This window comes from Pelophylax lessonae, assembly GCF_965119305.1.
Source record: "Pelophylax lessonae genome assembly, chromosome: 1".
In the NCBI taxonomy this organism is placed as follows: domain Eukaryota; kingdom Metazoa; phylum Chordata; class Amphibia; order Anura; family Ranidae; genus Pelophylax; species Pelophylax lessonae.
The window spans coordinates 642,098,330-642,123,985 of NC_138768.1; the positions used below are offsets into that span (position 1 = coordinate 642,098,330).

Consider the following 25,656-nt stretch of genomic DNA (forward strand, 5'->3'; position numbering starts at 1 on the left):
ATGATTAAACTATATTTTGAAAAGTCTTAAAACTGACTCTAAATGTGCTAAGGCAAAGTAGAAGAATACCTGTGCTACTGTAGTATAACCTTCTGAACATACCTGTCTGTGGTGACAGTGTGTTTACAGACATTTATTCTAAAATCATAGTTGTCATTGCTGTTGTTGTGAAGGGTTGGTGGGCCCAAAAGCTACCTGGTGGCAGTTTAAAAAAGTTAATTGCTTAGTTAACTTAACCCAATGACAATCACTCTTAGTCTTTTGGCATTTAGATTGTGGTCCCGCAAGGTGTAGGGTGCGGCTGAGAGGGTCATTGTTGGGTAAGCGACAGCGCGGTGTGAGGTTGACCAATCTTTTGTCATGAGTTGGTGAAAAGGGCAGTAGTTGGATACAGTGTTTCATCACATTTATTGTTTTACCTACCAAAGTATCTCTAATTATGGCCAGTCGCTCTTGTGATACACAGGTCTCTGTTAGTAAAGTGACTTCTATTTTCTGACTTACTCTCTCCAGTGTTAGCTTTACATACTGAGTTGGAACAGTTGAAATAGACAGCTGATTTGCTGAACCAGATTATGGCATTTAATTTTAATGTACAGAATGTGTGTTTGGATGTTTTTTATTTAACAGTATCTTTTTAAAATTATTTATTAAATCTTATACCTTTCAGGACCATCTATTGGTTGGATATGTTACCAAAAATGAAGTGACAGCCCCCATCATAGAGTAGGGAACTATGACTATTTGAAACATGTAGTCCAGTGGCCATGGGTAACATCACATGCAAACAAAAGTGTATCATTCCCCTAAACATACCCCAAGATACCATTCAAGAACACCAAAAATAAAGACTTATATTCCTAGTGATGAAGGCCCAGGTGCATATAGGACCCACAGCATGCTAATACAAGCTCTTATGCCATACAGTACCATTTGGGTGCTACAAGAGGGGCCTATGCCATTGCTATATTACATACGCAGTAGTAAACACCAGAGTTACAATAAAAAAAGGTCATTAACAACTGAAAAAATAGGAAGAGGGTTATTGGTAATTATTACAGGAACTCACTGCACTGCATCAATATGGAAAAGGGCTATAGCTTGGAAGACAAGCTGTAAAGATCTTTGGATTGTTTTGAATTTTTTTATGTATAAAGTGAGGAGGGAAGGCAAGAGATACTGTTAATATAAAGGCTAAGTTCACCTTCAGGAGCATGTTTTATGTTCTACCTATATTTAGGATGTAACATGAGCATCAGCACTCCCCATTTTGTGACAGCGGGTGGGGGATCTTCTCCGCTTTTGAGCGCTTTCATAGTCCATTGTTTATTCCTGCCATTCAGTAACTGCCTGCTTGTATCGGAGGTACTGAGTGTCTGCAGGATCCATGCATTGCACCTGCGATCTGCTGATAACGGGTACATTATAGGCAGCAATGTAAAAAATTAAAAAAATGCAAATTTTTACCTGCAAAAAGATGTGAATATATTATTTGCTTTTTATAAAAGATGAACTTATCCTTTAAATTACAACTTCTAAACAAATTTATATTTTGTAAATTATTTATATGCTTTTATTAACAGGTAAAGGTCTCAGGGCTGATAAAGGTGTATCTGTTAGTATTTTTATAGGCCTCTAGCTTTGCAGACACCATACATATTACCGTGTGCTGGTATGGTTTCTTTAATGAAGGTGTTAACATTTCTTTATAGAATAAAAGAAAAACTGTTTGTTTTCCGTATTTCCATTTTTAAAATTCTTAATTTATGCTTGTATGTCTCTGCCATAAGTGATCACAAATTTGGGACTACAGATCCCGCTTTGTGCTTTAGGATTAAGGAATGAGCACCCCATCTCATTTCCCCATAATAATACTGTTGGATCCAGATGGTGTACAAAGTGTTGAACAGAATTTGTGACATTATAATTTCTGTTCTCTGAGCTGATGATTCAGATGTTTCCAAGAATGATCACAAATCAACAGGTCACATGTGCAGATATTACCTTTGTCCATTCCTAAAATTACCATTAAAGCGGAGTTCCACTCATTTTTGTGTTTATTAAAAGTCAGCAAAAAGTATATGGTGACTTTTAATAAACACACACTAACCTGTCCCATGGTCCAGTGATGCGGCCGCCGAAACCTCGCTACTCTCCCTCTGCTCAACGTGGCACCGGCATTGCAAGTGTGGGCACCCGGCTGTGACAGCTTGCAGCTTCACAGCCTGTTGCGCGACTCGTGCGGCGCATTCTCATTGGTTGTTCCACTGCTGGGACCTGTGATGTGTCTGGGGAGATTGCAAGGAGGGAATGGGAGAGGATAACTTCCGCTCGAACCTCCTAGGCTGCTTGAGCGGAAGTGGAAGCGGGTGTCAAAACTAGGTACCTACCCCCCCCAAAAAAAAATGACATGCTAAATGTGGCATATTTGGGGGGGAGGAATTCTTAAAGTGGATATTCCCCTTTTGGGTGGAGATCCACTTTAATTATTTATTTTGAACTCCTGGGTCATTCAGTCAGCTGGTGTAAAACAATCAAGACTGATCAAGTTCAGTCTTAAAGTGATTGTAAAGTCTCGGATTTTTTTTTTTGTTTAAAATAAACATTTTATATAACCTGCTCTGATGCAGTGGATTTGCACAGAGCAGCCTGGATCCTACTTTTCTCAGGTCTCTTTTTGCAGCTCCCGGCCCATCCCTTCAGTCGAGTGCCCCCACAGCAAGCAGCTTGCTATGGGGGCACCTGAGCCGAGCTGCAGGTCCATCTGTCCATTCAGACACGGAGCTGCCATTAATCCCTGCCCCCCTCTATTTCCTGATTGGCTAACTGACTCTGATTGACAGCCACAGGAGTCAATGGCACTGCTGCTTTCTCTCAGCCAATCAGGAACTAAAGGAGGGTTTGCGGGACTTTGAATGAGACGTATAGAGGCATATGTCTCCATCCCTAAATCTATATACAGAGAAGAAGAGGTTTGGGACTTTAAATGAGGCATATGCAGCACAGCTAAAAAAATGAGTCAATGTAAACAATATATATTTATTATCTTCAACAGTAAGTGGCATGGTGTAATCCCATAAGTGCATATATGAGTTTGTAAACATACAAATAACATGTTACCAACCATAACAATAAGTGGCATGGCATAATCCCATAAGTACATATAAGAGTTTGTAAACATACAAATAACATGTTACCAACCATATTCATAGAGAAGCAATCATAGCAACATAGCACATTGCATTATGTGGTAAAGGACAAATATCCTTCATGTCATTAGATCACTCAGGGGTAGATGCATCCAAATCTGCAAAAACTACATAAATAAACCAATATGGTCTAATATTGTGCCCATACATTGGGGAAAATGAAACGTGTGGGGGGGGGGGGACCCATCCCCCTTGTATACTCACATATCGGTTGAGTCTGGAGCCTGTGCAAGATGTATATCCCGGGAACTGTGGTGTCAGGGACCCGCAGAGAAACCGGACGCATACATTGTTCCCCAAAAGAAAAAAAGGAGAGGGTATACAGATGGTGGTCTGTGTAAGCTCCAGTTCTGTAGGGTAAATAATTAGGTAAACTGAGTATTTGCTGGTATAGGATAGTGAACAGTGAGTAAGACCCATCACCAAGGTGAGAGGACGAGTAAATGCAGAGTGTAAATAATCATGTGTATCCAAGAAAAAATTATCTCAATGTGAAAAAATATGGAGCAAGCATGTAATATGTGGTGCAGGGCCAAGCATCCATAGCACCCGCAGAGGCAGAAACAGAACAGAAATATAAGGAATGGTGCTAGAAAGAGAAAAATCCCAAGATAATTACCTTATGGTGCTGCAGAGAGCCATAGTATAGATCCAAGTATAAATTGTGCACACAGAGTGTATTGCCAACGGGACTAATTGACTGTTGAAGATAATAAATATATATTGTTTACAATGACTCATTTTTAGCCATAGTGCACATGCCTCATTTAAAGTCCCAATCCTCTTCTTCTCAGCCAATCAGGAGGGAGAGTCCCGGATAGCCGAGGGACTCGTGGACATCGCTGGACAGAGATCGGGTTCAGGTACGTTTTAGGGGGTACTGGGAAGGTTGCTACACACAGAAAGCTTTTTATCTTAATGCAAAGAATGCATCAAGATAAAAAACCTTCTGACTTTACAACTCCTTTAAAGGACTACCTAGTACAAAAAAAAATACTTAACCTAGGCTTCACTTTTGTGAAGCCTTGTACACTAATGCAGGCCATAGACTTTAGAGAATGAGTGAATGTGTGAGGACAAATAAACTGTATTACAATATCTTCAAGCACAGCTTCAACTATACAATTGAATGTAGCAAACTAGTGGTTGAAGATAAAAACACTCGCCCAGCGCTGACGGTCTATAGGAAATAAATAATAATAATAAAAGTTTTGTGATAGCAGCTACTGTAAACAGATAAATTGCAAAATAAATGTAATGAATACTAAAAATCAATAAATAGCATAAACCACATTCAGCGGCGCTAAATATGCTTGCACATATTATATATCAATAAAGTCCTCGTAACACAGCATGCAGGTCAAGACATGTATAATAGTAGACTCTTCTGCTGATAAGACAAGGATCAAATAATGATGGTACTCCCAGTGATCTTATATGTGGATTTGCTCAAAAGCCTTCACCACACCTCCAGTGCTCCCCACCCAAATGGGCACTCACCAGATGACAACAGGTCATAGATGTATATGCATAAGTTGCATGCACCCTTTAAATCCTCGGATAGAGACACTCTTTCCACCTGGGGGATCTGTATAGCCTCATGACTCCAGATCAGATGACCAGATCGTACCACAATGCAAAGCAAGCAAGATAGGAGGTGGATAGTGTGATACTGTTGAACATTTATTTAACACACACTTAACATGTGTCAAAACGCGTCAAGACATAGGCACGCTGTCTCCTAGAAAACCTCTTGACATCACAACCAAGTTCCGGAACTCTCTGCTGGTCACCCGAGGAGTGAGCAGTACTGGTGGTGAGTGGTCTATACGTCTGAGCTTTCTAATATGTTATGCCTTGTCATTAACTTTTAAATGTAAGCAGATTGGATTGGGGGGAAGTGGATGCATGTTAAGTGTGTGTTAAATAAATGTTAAACGGTATCACACTATCCGCCTCCTATCTTGCTTGCTTTGCATTGTGGTACGATCTGGTCATCTGATCTTGAGTCATGAGGCTATACAGATCCCCCAGGTGGAAAGAGTGTCTCTATCCAAGGATTTAAAGGGTGCATGCAACTTATGCATATACATCTATGACCTGTTGTCATCTGGTGAGTGCCCATTCGGGTGGGGAGCACTGGAGGTGTGGGGAAGGCTTTTGAGCAAATCCACAAATAAGATCACTGGGAGTACCATCATTATTTGATCCTTGTCTTATCAGCAAAAGAGTCTACTATTATATATGTCTTGACCTGCATGCTGTGCTACGAGGTCTTTATTGATATATAATATGTGCAAGCATATTTAGCGCTGCTGAATGTGGTTTATGCTATTTATTGATTTTTAGTATTCATTACATTTATTTTGCTATACAATTGAATGATTGATACATATAAGAGTCCTTGTTCAGACCATGGGAGGAGAGACAAGAAGGCATACCACACATTTTCCAAACCACTTCTATTTTTGTCATCGGGAACTGCCTGCATCTGTCCTAGAAGTGTCACCTCATGCATTACATAATTGGTACCTAGAAATGGCCATAAGTGGCCAGGTACTTGCATAGCCCGTGGTTACTAATACAGTTAGGGTTTGAAAGATGATAAGCACTAGTGTCACTAGAAAATACAACACAAAATTTATCATATAATTGAGGCAAGATCTGGCTTTGCATGGCCAGCTTTAAAGTGTTATGAAACCCATAACAGTAAAATCAGTCTGTATATGCAGTTAAGCAGGGGGTCTCTAAACTGCGGCCCGGGGGCCAGATGTGGCCCTCTGCTCGCCTCTATCTGGCCCTTGGGGCACTATTTATCCCACTAATATGAAACACTATTTTTTCCACTGACACCAACACTGTAGCATATTTCCTGTCACTGACATCAACAGTGGGGCACCATTTCTCCCACTAACAATGGGGCACTATTCCTCATCCTAGTACCAAAGATAGAGCTCTGTTAACGCCAAATGATGCCAGAAAAAATGATATTCCCACTGGCCATAGTCCAGCCCCTCCTAAGGTCTGAAGCACAGTAAAATGGCCCTTTGTTTACAAAGTTTGGGGATCCCTGCAGTAAAGCATGCTTGTTGTACTCACTGTGGAACTTAGTTACCCTCCACATTGTGTCTTCTCTGGTCCACCCCTTCTTCCACTGTCCCCAATCCATCTTCTGATAAGACAGAGCCTTTGGAGTCACTCTGCACATGCTCAGTTTGGTTTGTATTGCTAGAGAGTTGCATGTGTTTAGCACAGGGCCAATCAGCATTGTCCAGACAGAGGGTCAGGGGTCCTGCAGCCTCAAAGGACAGTAAGGGTAAAATGAAAACTCCTCCTAAAAGCTTTATCTAGAAACTGATAGAATGCTGATGAGAAAAGATACTTAGCAGTTCATATTTACTAAAATAATAGCATTTCCATGTTCTGTGTACTGTGGGAGACCAGATATAGTGAATGCAGGGTACTGGGTTTAGTAACACTTTAAGGCAAACCTATGGCCAGGCTATGGCCATTTAGATAGTTACAAATTCTGTTTATGAGTAACTGAGTCCTATTTTCACTGTAACACTGATCTTCAATCTGGCTCTGTTCTCCACCAAACTGTGCCCCATTGTGCTTCTTTTACTTCTGCCTAAATCATTCAACCCACTTCTTGGGGGTCTAGGCTGTCATGGACATAACCCCAAAGTACTAACTCACTAATTGGCACTCACACGTCATTATGTCTGGGTTGTTTGGTGTAGGACCAAACACTGCCATTGCCAGACCTTGATGTGTCCTTACCGGCCATAGAGACCCTTGTAAAAAGTATGTAAACTATTTAAAGTGCAAGGGGCCTCAAGGAGGTAGAGAAGGTGGTCCATTAAACCTAGAATTTAATTTTTTATACTCATTTATTCATTGTTAAGAATATGTAAATACTTGGATGTTTGCAACTTTAAGATTACTAACCATGCATAGTCTTTTAAATCTATATACAAATTAAGCTGAGCAGTTGTTGTGATACTAACATGTACCTTCCCCTTTCAAATGATCAGGTAGCCATTTCATTTCACAGATGAAAGCAATGTTATCATTCTGGTAGTGAAATACTTCATGGTATCAATTGATAAATATTTTTGTGTGTTGCTAGATTTATATCATGGATAAAACCATTTGGAAACATTAAATGAACAAAATTGTATTGCTATGGTTTTCACTAACCTGCAACAAATAACCTTTACTTGGCTATATAAGAGTGGAAGATTTGTTATAATACTGCAAAACAATAAAATAGCTGAAAACCATATATAAGAGGTTGCATGTGAACCATTAAATTGGAACATAAAATCTTTCATTTCTAGTATATTTCTCTAAGTTAATGCAATATTCCTACATATTATTTCACCTTTGTCTGTAAAAAGTTATGACTATCTATAAAAATGTAAATTCTAAAGTCCAATAAGACAATAGATTTCACAAATAGTAGTCACAAAATTCAGCTAAATCTGTAGGAGGCAGTAAAGATAACCAATTGACCACTTGCTGACAAGGCCATAGCCAAATGACAGCTACAGCGCGGTCGGCTTATTCTAGGGGGGGGCATACAATGATGTCCTCCCAGAATCATACTTCCCGCTTGCCCCCTGAGACGTGTTTCAATGACAGCAGCCCTTTACCAAGTGATCAAGTGATAATTAAATAGCACCAAAAGAAAGCTCTATTTTTGTGGAAAAAAAAGACAAAAATTTCATATGGATACAATGTTGCATGACAGAGTAATTGTCATTCAAAATGTGAGAGCACTGAAAGCTGAAAATTGGTTTGGTTAGGAAGGGGGTTTAAGTGCCCAGTGGGTAAGTGGTAAAAGCAGGTATACAAAGACATACTCAAATAGATGTAGCTGGTAATCAACCCCTTGACAACTAAAATCTTACTACATGGCAAGAAGGTGAGTAAAGTAAAAGCTTGCTCTTCCAGCCATTCACTCTAATTCATTGTTAAACATTTTAAGGGAAGAAAAAAAAGACCAGCTTAGTACACCAGGAATATGTTTTCAATTCCCATAGCAGAACATACCATACCCCAGCCAACATTGGGATTTTCCCTAACCAAAATAACTTGCTCACTCCCAATACTGGAACCTCTAAGCACACAGACGTTGGTGCCTAAAGTAATACCCTTCACCTGAGCTCACTTTTCTTTGCACATTCCCTTGTTTTTTCTTTTTTGTTACTTTTTTGAAGTTATTATGTTTCTGTTGATGATGGAAAAAAATGTATGTTTTACCTATACAAGGAAAGTCTTCCCTTTGCCTCTGTAGGCCTATAGGACCAGGCTTACTGTGCTTTAGGGTAAACTCCTTAAGCAGTCATAAACAACAATTAAAGAAACGACATATAACCTAAAATTGACAGTACATTTCTAAGATAACATGTAGATCAGCCACAATAGTTTCTATATAATTGTAAGGTGTATGTTAAAGATTGAGTGTTTGAGGAGTGTTGCTAAGAGCTTAGAGATTCTTTTTTGGATGTAGATTATGTGTTAGGTGTTCAGGCAGGAGGAGAGGCGTCAAAGAGTTCTTCAGTGCTAGGTCAATTTGCAGCACATAAACATGTGGAAATATATATCTGCAAACCAAACACAATGTTTAACATTTACCCAGCCTTATGCCTCGTACACACGTTTGACTTATCGTTCGCATTTTGTTGCGTGATACTAATATCCAGGGCTTTTTTTCTCAGAGAGTAGGTGCAGGATCTCCCCCCTTCTGAGTCGCCCCTTGTCTATGCCCCTACCCAACCCCAAGCATGTCCCTTGGTCCCACCTCCTACCCACCCCCAGTACTGCCCCCTTTAGAGAACACAGAACCCAGTATCATTCTGTGATGCTAAGTAATTTGTATGGAACTTGTTAATTATAACAACTGCTGACTCCCCAGAAATATAGAAAATAGAAGACCCCTCCCAGCAACAATAGACCCCCATGCAAAAAAGATCCCCCACCAGCGACAATAGATCCCCCAGCAGCCATCATCAATAGACCCTCCAGCACCCCTTGCACTTACAAATTTACATTCAGTGTTGGAGGTGCTGGAACTGCATTCCCCCACGTTCCCCCTGAAAAAAAGCCCTGCTAATATCGAATTCAACAATGCGTACGTAGTGTATGATTTTTTTCGTACGATTCTGGAAAAGCTTCCTGGTTGTGTAGCTACGGATCAGATCAGGTGCAAAACAAAAACAATGGCAGCCAGACTTTTTCCGAGTTATTTTTGTGTTTCTAATCATGCGTGGTCTTTGTCTATTGATTTTTAGCTGACGCATAGTGTACTGATGAAACGATTGTCATTCGCTAGGCTATCATACAACAGAAGTTTTCGTGTTTGTCCCTTCAGATTTTGTTGGATGAACTGTCATGATCGGCTGTCGAAAGCTGTGTACAAACGATTAGATTATCGTGCGAAAGCGATTTTTTCATACGATTATCTGAACGTGTGTATGAGGCATTAGGCTAATGTATGAAGTGTGTTTATTTAGAAGTACTGCTCATTTGCTGGGTGATTCATCAGACAGGACCACTCAATTTTTTTTACTTATTGACAAATGTCTAATGTGCTCAATGATTTAAAGTGCAACTTTACATGTGCAAATTAGAAGTGTAACTTTAAATGATATGGTGGGAAATCTTTCATATGTTACTGTTATGTACTTCATTGTGGAATCCATGTGTTATTTGGGGTTCAAGAATTGCATCATTTTCAAACACAGAGTTCTTTCTTGCCATGTTAAGTAGTGTGCCTAAGGGCCTGTGTTGATGAACTCTTGGCTTGGGCTGATGGCATCAGTTTGATTGCAGTGTGATATTCTTCTAAGAGCCGGTTCACACTAGCGTGACTTATCAGGCGACTTGTCAGCCTGACAAGTCGCGCTCCCTCGCGGTCCATTAACCGCTACAGGACCCGTTCTAATAGGAGCGACACAAGTCGCTCCGACTTGGAAAAAGGGTCCTGTACTATTTCGGGGCGACCTCGGAGCAACTTGCATAGACTTCCATTATGTGAGTGAGTGAGTAAAGCCCCGTACACACATACTGATCGTCGGCCGAACGATCGGCCGTCTTTTGTCCAGGGCTGTCATGTCTGTTGAAAACTGCAAAAGACATTACACGAATTTTGTCGGCCGAAGTGATGTCATGTGATGGTTAACTTTCCGTGTCTTTTTTCTTTTCTGAGCATGCTCAGTCTTGCAAATCTGCTGATTGTCGGCCGAATTCTGTACTGACTGGCGAACAATCGGCCCTTCTGGTGTTGGCCAACAAAAATTTTAATGCCTGCACGACAGATTCTGTTCGGCCGAAAATGCGCTGTCGGCTGTCGGAAGCATCATACTAACAAGCCTACAATCGGCCGATCAGTCGTCGGCCGAATATTTACAGCCGACAATCGGTACGTGTGTACGGGGCTTTAGTCAACAGTAAATGGCTTCAAACATCCTTGGGACAAACATAGATCTATACTCAGACAAATAAGTTAACAAAACCCCCCACCATCCCCCAAAAACATACAAAACATGTATTAGAAAAAAAGAAAAAAAATGCAGACTCGATGGATTACTCTGTCTTTTTTCTGTTGTCACTTTTCTATGTTTCTATTTACTAAAGGCAAATCGGCAGCTCACTTTGTAAGGTGAGTTGCATTTTGCAAGGGAGTTTTCCCACAAAGCTTTAAGGCTAAGTTCACTTTTTATGAAAAAATTATGAATGCACATGTGGAATAAAATGTGCATTTATTATTTTTTCCACAGGAGCCAGCAAAATATTGCACCCACGATCAGTGGATCTTGAGTTCAATATCAGGCTTCTGCAGACTCCTCCTGTAGCTCTCTGCCCATATCTCCATGGGGATTTAAGTTACAAATCTGGAGGAAGTGTCAATGGACTGCTAGTGAGCTGATTGCCGCACTTGTATTCCATTGAGAACTACAAGTTTGCCTGTTATGGAAGAGGAGACCTGTAGTTTATTCATTTGCAGATCTTTGTGAATAAATTATGCTGTAGTGCGGCCCAATTTTAAAGTTGCAGCAGCTGCAGGGTGGATGCGCCCCTTTCTGCTGTCATAGGTTGGGGGGCTCAGGGGGTGAGGGGAGTACTTAGCAATATTCTACATGTTACACCCTACACACATGTATAATATGTAATATGGTGCAAGAAATAAAAATGCATTTTTGCATGCACATGATTGAATGATGGTAATCAGCAGAATAAAACCGTATTTACTAAGCTCTGGGGAAAATTACCATGCAAAATGCAACGTCCCTTTGCAAAGTGAACAGCCTATTTGCCTTTAGTAAATCAATCCTTTGTGTATGGGTATGCAAAAGAATTGCACAAAAAAAAAAAGACAAAAAACATTATCACTATTGAAGAGATAACTTCCAATGTCTCCCGTTGTCATTTTCAGAGTTTACTTGTGCTTATTCATGAGACTATTTGCTACCAATATTTTTTTTTTTTAAATAAAATCAAAACAATTAACTCCCTCCCCATAAAAAATAATAATTGCATACCAGACTGACAAAGATACTGTATACCCCACCACGTCTCCTACCTGCTGGAGAAACTGTGGGTATCCTGAAACCCATATGCACATCTGGTGGACTTGTCCTAACCTAAAACCCTTTCGGGCAACCCTAATTAGATTTATCTCCTCTGTCACTCACTACATCCACTATACCCCTGTCTCTACAAATGGTACTTCTGGGTTTAGACATCGACCACTGGCCCCCTTACACATACACTATCATCTCTCACATTTTCTCGTTGACAATGGATGGGCCATGTTAAGCTTATGGTTGACAACACTGCTCTCAGACATTGCCTTCCATTGTTCAATGAGCTCTCATTTTCCCTCTTGCCAGCTCTGGCTGACATTGGGGAGATTATGTGACCAGACCAGAGTGGCCTGAATATAGGGGAGTATATAGATCTTTCTTAAACAGGTTTGTAAGAATAGCTTTTGGGAGGGGGGAGGGAGTTTTTAAGATTAGTTCGATTTACCCTGGGATTCTACTAAAAAAGAGCTATCAGTGAAAGATATTTAACCAATTGCCGACCAGCCGCCGTAAATAGGCAGGTCGGCAGGTTCCCGCGAATCACCGTACCTGTATGGCGGTTCGCAGGAGTGATCCTGGGGGCGCGCACACACCCACTCGCCAGCGGGGAAGCCAATGAACGGAGCCGATGGCCGCGATTGCCACAGGGCACCCGCAATAGCTCCCCGTGAAGAAAGAATGGCTGCCTGCTGTTGTAAACACCGCAGGCCGTTGTTTTCTCAGGAATCAATACAGAGCTCCTGTGTTCCTCCTATTTAGGATCACAGGTCTCTGTGTTGATTTCACAAGCCTTTTTCCCCCCACAGTTAGAAAACACTCCTCTAGGCTCACATTTAACCCTTTGATCATCCCTCGGTTAACCCCTTCCCTGCCAGTGTCATTATTACATTATTGTAGCTATTGTTTCCTCTGGAATGAGACCAGCCCTAGGGTAGTTTGGCTGATCTCCCATGCCTCCTCCTCCTTAAACATTAACATACATGCTTGATCAATAAGATTCCACATTTAAAGTGGTTGTAAACCTCGGACATGAATAATGAACAAAGCGTATCCCTCTATAATGTGTACTTGTCTCAATTAGGAGCTCTAAGCGTCATTTCTGTCTGCTGCTTCGCTCCTCTGCTATCAGCATGATTTACTTATGACAAGTTTTCCTGATACCGAGAGAAAAATTGTGCCAGGGGGAGGGACCTCCAGCAGACTGACAGCTTCAATTCTGTTCCTGTAAGCTGTGTGGAGGGGTGTGTTTCTCTTCCCTCCAATCATCTCATAGAGCTCTCCTCACTGAGCTCTGCAGAGTGTAATTTCAGCTCTCCATCCCCTTTTTTCTAAACTCTCAAACAACCTTTAAAAAAATTGTACTTTGAACTGCTGTATTAAAGAGAAGACTGAAGATAGACAGGCACAACTTATGTAGGAGGATTTGTTTAATTTCTGTGTATCAACTGAGGTGAGTCAATTCACTGGGAATATGTAAGGGTTTACAACAACTTTAAAGCAGTATTATACTCAAAAATTTACAGATTACCAATTCTTAGATGTGATGGCTGTATTAGTTTTATTTTTAGACTTTCTTTCCTTTATTTTCATCTGATGATCCAGCCAGTAAGTTGGTTACTTTTCAAAAGAGCAAGCTCTTCTGCAAATGTAGCAGTTAGAGATTTATGACAAACCATTAACTACTCACAGGGGTGCTTACAATGATCACATTTTCTTTATTCATGTAAAACGTTTATCCCAAAAGGAACAAAGCTCTTGCTATAACTGCTTGTGTAACTGCAGTGTGAGCTAGAGTTTGGCTTCAATTTGTTAGTGTATCTAAATCTGCTAATACATCTAACACTCCCCTCTCCTGAGACTGACAGTGCTGCTGTCCAAAGGTGCCCCCTGTGTTTCTTCATCCAGGGTGGAGGCACATTAATCCAAGAGGTATGTTACTGGAAAAATCACCAGGTGAAAACAAAGGGGAAAAAAGCCTAAAAAAAGAAAATGATTGCAGTCTGCACATCTAATTATTGGCAAGCTGCATTTTATTACATTTTTGGTTTTGGGTTTATTACTGCTTTAATTGCTAAATATGAAAATTGAATAGAAGTTTTTATTTTTTCAGTTGGCCAATCATCAGTAGATAGCTACATGCACAATATAGTAGATTATTCTGTAAAATCCAACCACTAATTCATATCTCATGAGGATGTATTCTGCATAGACTCAGCAGGCACTTCTGATACCAGCTTTAGCTTTGTTTTAAAAGTACCCAGAGTATTTCTAAAGTTTTCATTGCCAGCAGTCCCAAGGCTTCTAGGAGGTGACAGCAAGCAGAAATGTATGTGAATCTTTTTATTGATAAAAGATCGCACCCAGCCATTAAAAATGTAAATGTCTACTGAATCATTCACCCTGTTCAAAATATAACTGAAGGCAAACCCTTTCTGTTTGCCGTGGTGACTGTTATCACTGAAAGTGAAAGAAGGTTCACATTTTTGAATGGTCACCAATAGGGATGGGGGTGACCCTTGTGGGTACCAGGGATTATTCTCACTGTTAAAGAGAACCAAGGCAGGAGAAGAGGAGGAAACAAATAGCTCAGCCTTCCACAAGCAACCTCATTTAAATGGCGCTGTTCAGGAAAGAAAATAAAAGAGAAATTCAAAAGTATTCAGTGCCACCATCCAAAACAAGCCCTTAGTAAACATACCTCATCTCCAAAATATAGGGTAGGAAGAGAGGAGTCAGATTGCTTATACTCTCAAAGGAAGCAGTAATAGGTCCAAAATATACCTATTTAACCAGTTCTGGACTGGAAGATTTTCCCCAGTAATGACCAGGCCCTATTTTGCGATCCGGCACTGCGTTACTTTAATGGACAATTGCGTGGTCGTGCGACACTGTACCCAAATAAAATTGACATAATTTTTTTCCCACAAATAGAGCTTTCTTTTGGTGGTATTTGATCACCTGTGTAATTTTTATTGTTTTCACTATAAACAAAAATAGAGCGACAATTTAAAAAAAAAAAAAAAACAATATTTTTCACATTCTGCTATATGACATTTTCAAAATAAAAAATTAAAAATCAAAGTTTATTAACATTTTAGGCCAATTTGTTTTCCGCTACATATTTTTGGTAAAAAAAAATTGCAATAAGTATATTTTGATTGGTTTGTGCAAAAGTTATTGCGTCTACTAACTAAGGGAAGGATTTATGTCATTTTTATTGCTTTTTTTTTACTAGTAATGGCGGCGATCTGCAAATTTTTGCGGGACTGCGACATTTTGTTGGACAGATCGGACCCCTAACTGACATTTTTGACACTTTTGGGGGTACCAGTGACATTACTACAGTAATCAGTGCTAAAAATATGCACTGTTACTGTAATAATGCCATTGGCAGGGAAGGGGTTAATACTGTTGGTGATCAAGGGGTTAAATGTGACCCTAGGGGAGTGATTCTAACTGTGGGGGGGGGGGGGGCTGGGATGTGAGATGATCACAGAGACATGCGATCCTATATAGCAGGATCACATGGTCTCTGTGTTTGCATCAGCCGACCATCCTTCTCCCTCAGTGGGGAGAGATCGCCAGTGTCAGGCAGCAATCAGAGCTGCCTGACACACGCTTCGGCTTCCCCTCTGACGTGCTCTCCCCCTAGCTCCTCCCATGCAAATTACGTATATATACGTGTTTCTGCCTGTAGGTTCCACTCTATCGCTGTTTATATACAGTAAGCGGTCGGCAAGTGGATAAATAGACAGACAAAGAGGGGTATACATATCCATTTCTATAGTACAATCCAAACAAAATCACTAATGTTCCATCCATGTACAGGTATCCAAAAATATATTACCTGCAAACGCTGCCACTAACTCCAGACACGGCATCTCAGGTCCCCTCAAGCGTGTGCCTTTGACTCCTCTCTCTTATCTCAGTCTCTTTATAGAGGATAATTGGCGCCAAATCATCTCCCCGCCATCGCCGCCTCCAGTGTGTATGTGCCGGAAGCCAGCATGTAGGAAAATGCTATCGCGCATGCGTGATCTCTCGTGCATGCGCGATAATGGCAGGACGTAGGTCACCGCCCCCACCCTCCCGCCACATCATCCACCTCCTCCGCCACTTTAGGAGATATTTATAGTAGCTATAGGTAAGCCTCATTATAGGCTTACCTATAGCTACAAACAATCAGTGGAAGTTTATTTCAACTTTAACTTACTGTTGTAGATATAGGATAGGAAGTGAAGTGAAATCTCCACAATGCAACACAGATAACAGTAGCAAAACACCTGGCAGGGTTTATAACCATCCCAAAATGATCTATGTACAGTTAGCAACCTGGAGCAAAAAATAGTGGATGTACTGCCCAATAACAACATGTCAAATTTGTTGATTCAATTCCCCAAAGTTGGTTCAAAAATAAAAGTGGAAACCTGATTGGTTACTCCGAGCACCATATCAATGTTTCTTCTGCTTCAGATTGTAGAAATCATGCCTAGAGTATTTTAGTAACACCACACAGAAAGGTCTTACATTTGATTTCCATGTAAGGAAATCCTCACTAACGAACCATGCCAGGATTAAATTTGTGTTGTGGTTAGAAGGGTACAGAGATTTTCTGCTCTCTTTGAAGCTTGGCTATCTAAGGGAATTTGTTTCGATGCAGTTTCTATGCAGTGGTCGTCGACATTACTGCACATTAAAGTCAGGATTTTTAAACGGATTATTGCTATGAAAGTTCCCTGGTTCTGTCACAACATGAATTTGATGGCTTAGGCAGCATGGAGTCTTCATCTATTTCACACATTTTAAAGCAAAATGGATTTTCTGACACATGCATAAAACTATTTAGAGGAAAATAAATGTTGAAAACAAAAACCTGAGCAGTGGTGATTTCTCACTTTCTACATAATACAATAGGCTTTATTGCTGAAATGCTACAGAAGCAATGCAGAAAAATGAGTGATATTTTAACTGTTTCTGTTTCAACAAGAGAGGCAATGGTTTTATTTGTTAGCAACATAACATTTTACATGTTTTGCATGCATTAAGAGAGAGAGGGAGGAGAGAGAGAAAGTGTGAGAGAGAGAGAGAGAGAGAGAGAGAGAGAGAGGGGGAGAGATAGAAAGAGAGAGAGAGAGAGAGAGAGAGAGAGAGAGAGAGAGAGAGAGAGAGAGAGAGACAGAGAGAGAGAGAGAGAGAAGGAGAGAGAGAGAGACAGAGAGAGAGAAAGAGTGGGAGAGAAAGAGAGAGCGAGAGAGGGAGAGATAGAAAGAGAGATAGAGAGAGGGGGAGAGATAGAAAGAGAGAGAGAGAGAGGGGGGGAGGGAGGGAGAGATAGAAAGAGAGAGGGAGAGATAGAGGGGGGGGAGAGAGGGGAGAGAGTGAGAGAGAGAGCGAGAGATAGAAAGAGAGAGAGAGAGAGAAAGAGAGAGATGGAGAGATAGAAAGCGAGAGAGAGAGAGAGCGAGAGAGAGAAAGAGAGAGATAGAGAGAGATAGAAAGAGAGAGAGAGCAATACAAAGAAAGAGATAGAGAGAGAATGAGAGAGAGAAAGAGACCTGCTGTGCAGATCACTTGCGATGTCTGTGTGAGGCCTCTTTCACACGGTCCGCCTCCATAGGCGGATCCGTGTTGCTCAGCTGTGATCGATCCGTGATCCCCGCTCAGTCGGCAGATGACAGCTCTGTCTCCGCTTGCAGAGCGGAGAGGGAGGTGTCTCAGCCCCCGCCGCCCTCTATGGGGGATCGAATGAGAGCGGACTGCCTGTCCGCTCTCATCCGATCCGATCACTGAACGGATGGAAAAATAGGGTTTCCATCCATCCAGATTTCATGGACAGAATCGGATACGGATGGCAGCGGGTGTCAGCGGAGGTGTCTCCGCTGACATCCGCTGCCCCATAGAGCTGCATGGAGGATCCGATCAGATCCGCCTAAAAAACTGACAGGCGGATCTGATCGGATCGCCAGTGTGAAAGGGCCCTGAAGCAATTTTAGCCATGCAAACTGTATGGCTGAAATCACATTGCATTCGCAAAAAAATGTTGCAGCACCCTTTTTTTGGTCCACACTGGAATCGGATCTCATGGGTGTTCACACCATTGCGATCCGATTCCTGCACCATTTCACAGTTTGCATTGCGATCTGCAAACCGATCTGGGGGTGTCATTAATTTACATTGACAACCCCAGCGGTTCGCAGGTCTAAGTGTGAACCAGTGTGCAATTCAGGTACGATGTGGGAACCGGCTCTGAGTCGCAGGGTTTCCCGCATCGCACCAGTGTGAACTGGGACAAAATGTCAAGGATTAAAAGTTGAAAGAAATGCGTTGTGGTTTTATACATAATTCTTTATTTAGTAGGATCAGGGCTATTTTCTTTTTCTTTAAAATAAATATGAAATATTGCAAATTAGCATTTTGCATTCTCCTTTTAAGACAGAAGGTAGAACTTTATTTCTACATATCTGAAAAAAACTAAGTAAAATATAACTGAAGAAACCATTCACTTTGAAAGTTATGGCATAGGGTAAATTTACTGTTGGTGATGCCTTCCCTTTTCAAGTGTTTTTATAGAAGGAGCCCCCACAAAGTAATAACACAGTGCTAAAGGGCACTGGTCTCTTCCACAGTTCTAATGCTCTAATGTTAACAATACATTTGGATAACATAGGTTGGCCATACCCGGTGCAAATTTCTTTCCTGAGGAAATTCTCACGATCCCCCCATCAACACAGGCAGTGCTGACAGGGGAATCTGCAATTGTCTTCTCCCAACGGCGGGTGCTGCTGGGCGGGGGAAGAAAGTGATTACTGCTAGCAGCTATAGCAATGGCTAGCGACATTCGAAAGAGAATCCGGCGGGCTGGTTGTACCCAAGTTGATTGATCGATCAACTGGGTACATTCAGCATGTATCTCGGCCAGTTCCTGCTGAACCAACCGAGATTCGAACCGTGTATGGCCGGCCTTAAACTGGTTGTAAAGGCAGAAGGTTTTTTTTTTATCTTAAAGTATAACTAAAGTTACAACTTTTTTTTCAGTCTTGGATAGAGTGCAGAGGGAATAGAGTGCTTGTCAGTTTGTATTTCTGCCTGTGCCCTGATTAGGGAGATTCACACTCTCTCTTTTAGCTATGACTAAGCGAATCTAATTTGTGAAACGCGTCAACTGCTTCTTCCTGTTGCCTGTTTTGTCCATTATGTCTGTGATACTATCAAGATATGCTTTTATCCAATAAAGCAGTGGTCTCCAAACTGTGGCCCAAGGGCCAGATGTGGCCCTTTATGTGCCTTTTTCTGGCCCTTGGGCCATTACTCCTTCATCTGACACCAATGATGGGGCACTGATCCTGGGGCTTTTTCTATTCCCACTGGCCACAGTTCCAGCCCCCTTAAAGCCTGAAGGACAGTAAATTGGTCCTTTGCTTGGAAAGTTTGGAGACCCCTGCAATAAAGTTTACTATTTACCTTCAATGTCGGAGTGCGGTCAATACTTCTCTTGTGCCTGAATATTGCTCAGACCGCGGGCTGGACGTGCACCTAAATCTTGAAGGTTTACTTATTTTCACCTGAGCGGCCATTCCCCATTTGTTGTTTAGATTCACCCTCTCTATTTGTCCTGTTTACCATAATAATTGAAAGTGAAAGTAAAAGAAAATCCCAAATTTTGGGGTTTCCCCAGAAAAGTAAAACAGGGAAAATCTTTTAATGGAGACACTACTTCTTGTGACCTTGGGTTCCCCAGGGAATTCCCTAAATTTGCAGAGATTTCCTGTTACGTCCTGTTTGGATATGGGACAGGAAGTAAATGGAAATCTCTGCAATGGGACACATGGTGAAAAAAAAAATTGACAGAGTTTATAACCCTCCTTTACTCTATCCAAATTGAAAAAATGTGTTTTGCCTATAGTTCTACTTTAATGCATTCTATGCATTAAGATAAAAAGCCTTCTGTGTGCAGAACCCGCCCTAATATTTATCTGAACTCCATCCTGATCGAGCAATGTCAACGAGTGCCTCAGCCATCTGGGACTCTCCCTCCTGATTGGCTAAGACACAACAGCAGTGCCATTGACTCCTGCTGCTGTCAATCAAAGTGGGTTAGCCAATGAGGAGAGAGGGGGTGGGCGCTGAACTGCGACACCATGTCTGAATGGATACACAGTGCTGCGTTTCGACTCGGGTGCCCCCATAACGAGCTGCTTGCTGTGGGGGCACTCAACAGGAGGGAGGGGCCAGAAGAAGGAGGATCTGGGCTGTTCTGTATGAAACCAACTGCACAGAACAGGTAAGTATAACATGTTCGTTATTTTTATAGAAAAAAAAGACAAGACTTTACAATCACTTTAAGAAAAACATTTGTGCTACATGAAAAAAATAAATAAAATCTTTATTCAAAACAATACATAGCCATCATATTAACAATTATATTCCACAAAATAAAATAATGATTTTTATGCTGTGTACTGGGGCACCCCAGTTACTGTGACAAGGAAATCCCCTCATAAATCTCATATTTTCTTCATGTCTGTGTGGAGGATGTTTTTGTATTCTCACTGCAAAGGGCATTGTTTTCTATGGAGAGTATACAGTTGAGTGAGCTTGCATGTTGGAGAACAAAATACAATCACTTGAGGTACTAGACCCCCCTGGGGAATGATCAGGAGCCCCCATTTTATAGATAACATAACCAACCATTTAATGCAAGAGGCCCAATAAGTCTACAATATATCCACCTTGAAATGCATAATAATCCAACAGCTGCATGCTTGTATCCATCCGGTCATGATTATCATGCCCCGCCGCCAACTGCATGTCTTTTGAGTTATTTTGGCAACAGTCATACATGATGATGATACTTGTTAAAACTCAGCTACATGATCCCACATCACAGGACACTCCGCTGGGTCCAGGAAGGTGAAAGATAATAGACAGATTCAACACAAAACAGCTCTAATGTCTGCACTCTGCACCAAGAAGATGCCTTTGGCATGGCTAAAACCCTGATGATTATATATTCTTTTGCAAAGTTGCACGTCACTCCAGCTCTGGAGTTCATGCATTTTTAAAAAAAATGATTTTGAAGTTTTGAGTAGTTTTTTTTTTAAAACAAATGCAGCCCTGTCAGCTCTTCAGAAGTGCTTTAAAACGACATAACCTTTAAAGAAAATATTCATTTAACCACATGTATTACAGATCAACAGAAAGTAGAACTTAGTGTACATGTATTTAACAGGCACTTACTTTTTATTATTATTATTATACAGGATTTATATAGCGTCAACAGTTTGCACAGCGCTTTACAATATGAGGGAAGACAGTACAGTTACAATACAATTCAATACAGGAATTAGAGGGCCCTGCTCGTTAGAGCTTACAATCTAGAAGAGAGGGTCAAGTGAAACAAAAGGCAATAACTGTAGGGGATGAGCTGATGGAGAAGATGGAAGTACAATTGTTAGGTGTGGGTAGGATAGGCTTCTCTGAAGAGGAAGGTTTTCAGGGATCGTCTAAAAGCTAATCTGACAGATTGGGGTAAGGAGTTCCATAGGATTTGAGAGGCTCTGGAAAAGTCCTGGAGGCCAACATGGGAGGAGGTGACGAGGGAGTTAGAGAGCAGGAAGTTTTGAGAGGAACTTACTTTGTAATGAGTGAAATATAATGCAAAACGATTCAGATTTATTGTTATGAATTACAAGTAACAGAAAATAAAACTAAAGATCCTGACACACACACACACACTCACACACACACACACATACAGACACACACACACACATACATACACACACACACACATTCATATACACACACAGACACACACATACATGCACACACACATACAGACACACACACACACACATACAGATACACACACGCACACACACACACACACATATACGAACACACAGACGCACACATACATACAGACACACACACACACAGACGCACACATACAGACACACACACACATACAGATACACACACGCACACAGAGACACACACGCACACACACATACAGACACACACACATACAGACACACACACACACACACAGATACACAGACACACACACATGCACACACACACACAGACACACACACACACATGCACACACAGACGCACATGCACACACACAGGCACACACACATGCACACACACACATACAGACACAAACATAAAGACACACACACATGCAGACACACATACACACACAAACAGACACACACACACGCAGACACACACATGATTATGTTAAAGGTTAGATAAGACAAAAGTTTCAGGGACATTAGCATTAGCTGTAATATTGCCTTAGCACCACATTTCCCAACATTTATTTCTTTAAGTTTTGTTATTGGTTAAATAAGAGAAAAGTGGTCTTAGTTATATCAGCGGTCTAAAAAAGTAAAACATTGTCACAGAAATGTTTCTTCTTATGTTTAAAATCTAGATAAACACATTGTGGTTCATTACCCAAATGAGCAGAAAAATGACAAGTGCCCAGTTATGCACATGCCATTTCCTTGGGCACAACTGGATGACTAAAGTAAGCACATCTTCTTTGGATAGAGTGAGCATTCTACTTCTTTAGTAAATGAACCTCGATGCGTACAATAGAAGGTACAACATACGATCTTAGTTTATAGTAACCACTGCAGGACTGATTGATTAAACTGCTTGAAATGTTTTTGATGACCATACTAGTCAGCTTTATTCATTTGTTTCCTAGGTGCCAAAACATAATAAAATGATGGAATGTGACTGTCATAGGTAATACAAACTATTTTTATATCTTTTATTATCTCATTGAACACATAAAGCCGATAAAGAGGAACTTCAACCTTTTCCTAAAAATTATAACAGAGGCTTTTTATTCTTTGTATACCTTATTTTTCCTCCCTATTCTTTTCATAGTGGCTATTTTTAAAAACGGCAGATAAATCTCCCTTTACTGAAGAGGGAGGCACTGGGGATGTAGCCTTCCCAGGATTCATCTTTGAGTCTCCTCATCGTCACCAGTGCCTTACCTAACCAGGAAGTGGAAAAATAATAATTATTTAATAAGTTAAAGCAAAATTTGTTTGACTAAAAAAAAAAAAACGTAAGATAATTCCATAACAGCATGCAGCTATGATTTTAAGTGAAAGGGTTCAAAGAAACACTTTACCTACAACAGCTAGAAACAGCTACTGCTGGTCATGTTAGCTGGGCATGATACCATAATCTAGTCTCTGGACTGATTCTCTTCCATGTTGGATTGTTTATGGTGCAGCCTTGGGAGAGGTTGAACGCTTCACAGTAGTGATGTAGAGATCAGTAGGGGGGACCACAGCACCTAGCAGGGGGCATGCTATCTGGCACTATCAAACATATCGAGTAGCCAAGGCATCCGTCAGTCTTTGACAGAGTAAAGTTTTAATGCACCTTACACTGGATTAGAGAGTATTCCTCTTCTTATTTTACAGACTAATGACAGTCAGTATTATTTTATCTTGTTAGTTATAGGGTCTCTTTAACATTAGCAGGCTGTTATACCATTTGAAGAGAAGTTGGCTAAAGTAAGAATAAAAGTTGTTATAATTTAGGCCCCTTTCACACTTGTGCAACCTGTCATGCAACTTTGGACATCAGAGACAATGGGGAACTGGGGGATTTGTTGAACAATAGGCACTTTTCATGCTTCTGAAAATCAAACATACTGAAATGAAAAGTAACCAGGTAGGCATGAAAAGCCTGCTACTAAAAATATAGCACTTGAGCATTTACACTTGCAATTGGGGGGGTCAAAAATAGACAGCTGAACCACAGTTTTACAACCACCCCCTCAATTGGTTCTAAAGGCTGAAGGTCTTTTACCTTTATTCGATCTCTGCATTATGATAAAAATACATCCTTCAGAGTGAAACTCCCCCTCCACTCCCCCTCCAGTCCCGTCCCAGTTGAGAGTCCAATCTCAATCCAGAGGTGTGCATGAAAGCAACGGCTCTCTTCTCCCTTTCCCTGGCTCCCATGGCTGTCAGTCAAAGCTAGTGAGAAGGGAGCGGGTCATGGCTGAACCACGCTCTGTGTTTCAATGGACACACAGAGCCGGCTCCGGAGTGCACTTGTGCTCCCATAGCAAGCGGCTTGCTATGGTCAGGGCTCATGGGGGGAGGAGCCAGGAACGGCAGCAAGGAACCCAAGAAGAGGAGGATCAGGGCTGCTTTGTGCAAATCCATTGCATAGAGCAGGTGAATATGACAGTTCATGCTGTAGCCACAATGCTTTCCTTCATGGCCATGGCAAACTGATACCCCCCTGTTACATTTGGTGGTTGGTACCCCTGCTAAAAGTGACCCATTCAAATGAATGTGGCCACCCTGTAACTATCCTGCAACCTCATGAAATGAACTAGGTGGTGTGGGCTTACAGGGTTAATACAGGTGCTGAGGAGGCAACGCATCACCTCCCAGTCAGCTTTCAAACACCCTTTAAAAAGCAATCCACTCTGCCTCACTTTTTAGAGGGGCAGCAAGGGCTGCTGCAAGCATAAATAAGCCTTTTGGAAAATATTTGGAATACCCTTATTCCAAAAAAAAATAAAAATAATCTAATTTTTAATCTAAGTATTAGTTTGTATGACAAACAAACTCAGCATGCCTAGCTAAAAGATTGTTTGGTGAATTCTGTCTTCCGGATTGTGCGACCTATTTACATACATCACAATTTGTACTATACTTTTTCACTGTGGGTTTACCTATTGAAAACATTTAGCTTTAATAAATCTAAATTTTCTGGTGATTATTAATTCAAATATATTTTCTTGTTCTAATAACCTTATATGTGTTTTATGTGAGTTATGAGTTCACATGGACCTTGATGATTTATTTATTATGGTTTATGAGCAGTAATATGGAGCACTGTTCTATGTTAAACTGATAAAAATGGCATCACCACTCTCCTAACATAGTCATTAAGGCTTCATGTACACGGGATGTTTGAAAATTTCTCCTGAACGCTGAAACTTGACAGCTAGTAACCGGCGGTAAAAACTTCTGTTTTGCTGCGTTTACCTACCGCGTGTATGTGCGTTTAGCGGCGTTTGCATTTAGAAGCATTTTTACATTAAAAATGGTCAGAAACCTATCCACATTGAAAACACCTATAAAAGAAACGCTTATAAACGCGAGTTACCGCATTATGAGCATTTGGTGTATCAAATGCCAATAAACTGAATGCATTTTTTTGCTTTCAAAAAATGTCACTAAACTCAACTGCCTCTAAATGACTTTAAACATCTCAGTGTACATAAAGAGATAAAAAAAATAATGCCTAACTGCTCCTAAACATCTGTTTATCAGCAGCAGTGTACATGAGGCCTAAAAGAGAAGTACGTTTTTAAAAAAAAACAAACAGTTATACTTATCTGGGTGAATGCAGCATTGATCCAATGCTGCATTTGTCCCCGTCACTTCTAAGACTGAGAACGGAGCAATCAAAGACCACTGATCACTCGGTTCTCAGTGTTTAGTGAGCAGCGCTCACTGGAGTGGCAAGCTGTGAAGAGGGCGGGAGTGGCTGGCTCAGACTATCAGCAGCTTGCTGAAAGTCTGAGTCAGCAGCCAGTGCAGGCATCTGGGTAGATTCGGACTGTAAAGTCGGGATTGATCCAGAGCCTGTAGTGGCGTCAGCCAACAGTCAGCTGACAATGGGTCATAGGGGTGCAGAACCAACTGCACTCTTGTGATCCATAGAAGAAGTAGGGCCAAAAGAGCTTTGGCCATGTTTCTTCTTTAATATGTCATGTACGTATCAGTGCATTATTCACTGTATTGAATTATAGAATCTTTGTGTGGCCCTCTTTGTTTTAATAAATTATT

The 25,656-nt window shown here is 41.0% G+C and overlaps 1 protein-coding gene across 2 annotated transcripts in view; it reads left to right on the forward strand.

The window, feature by feature from the left end:
- Nucleotides 1-25,656, forward strand: part of PCDH10 (protocadherin 10) — a 99,093-nt gene that overhangs the window by 66,272 nt on the left and 7,165 nt on the right. The window contains exon 5 of one of the 2 annotated variants that reach the window (XM_082267743.1): nucleotides 22,527-22,567. The exons of the other annotated variant lie outside the window; for it this stretch is intronic. Within the exon in view, the coding sequence (XP_082123869.1) occupies nucleotides 22,527-22,540 (14 nt within the window). The 3' untranslated portion in view covers nucleotides 22,541-22,567. The remainder of the gene's footprint in view (nucleotides 1-22,526; nucleotides 22,568-25,656) is intronic. 2 annotated transcript variants of the gene reach the window in all.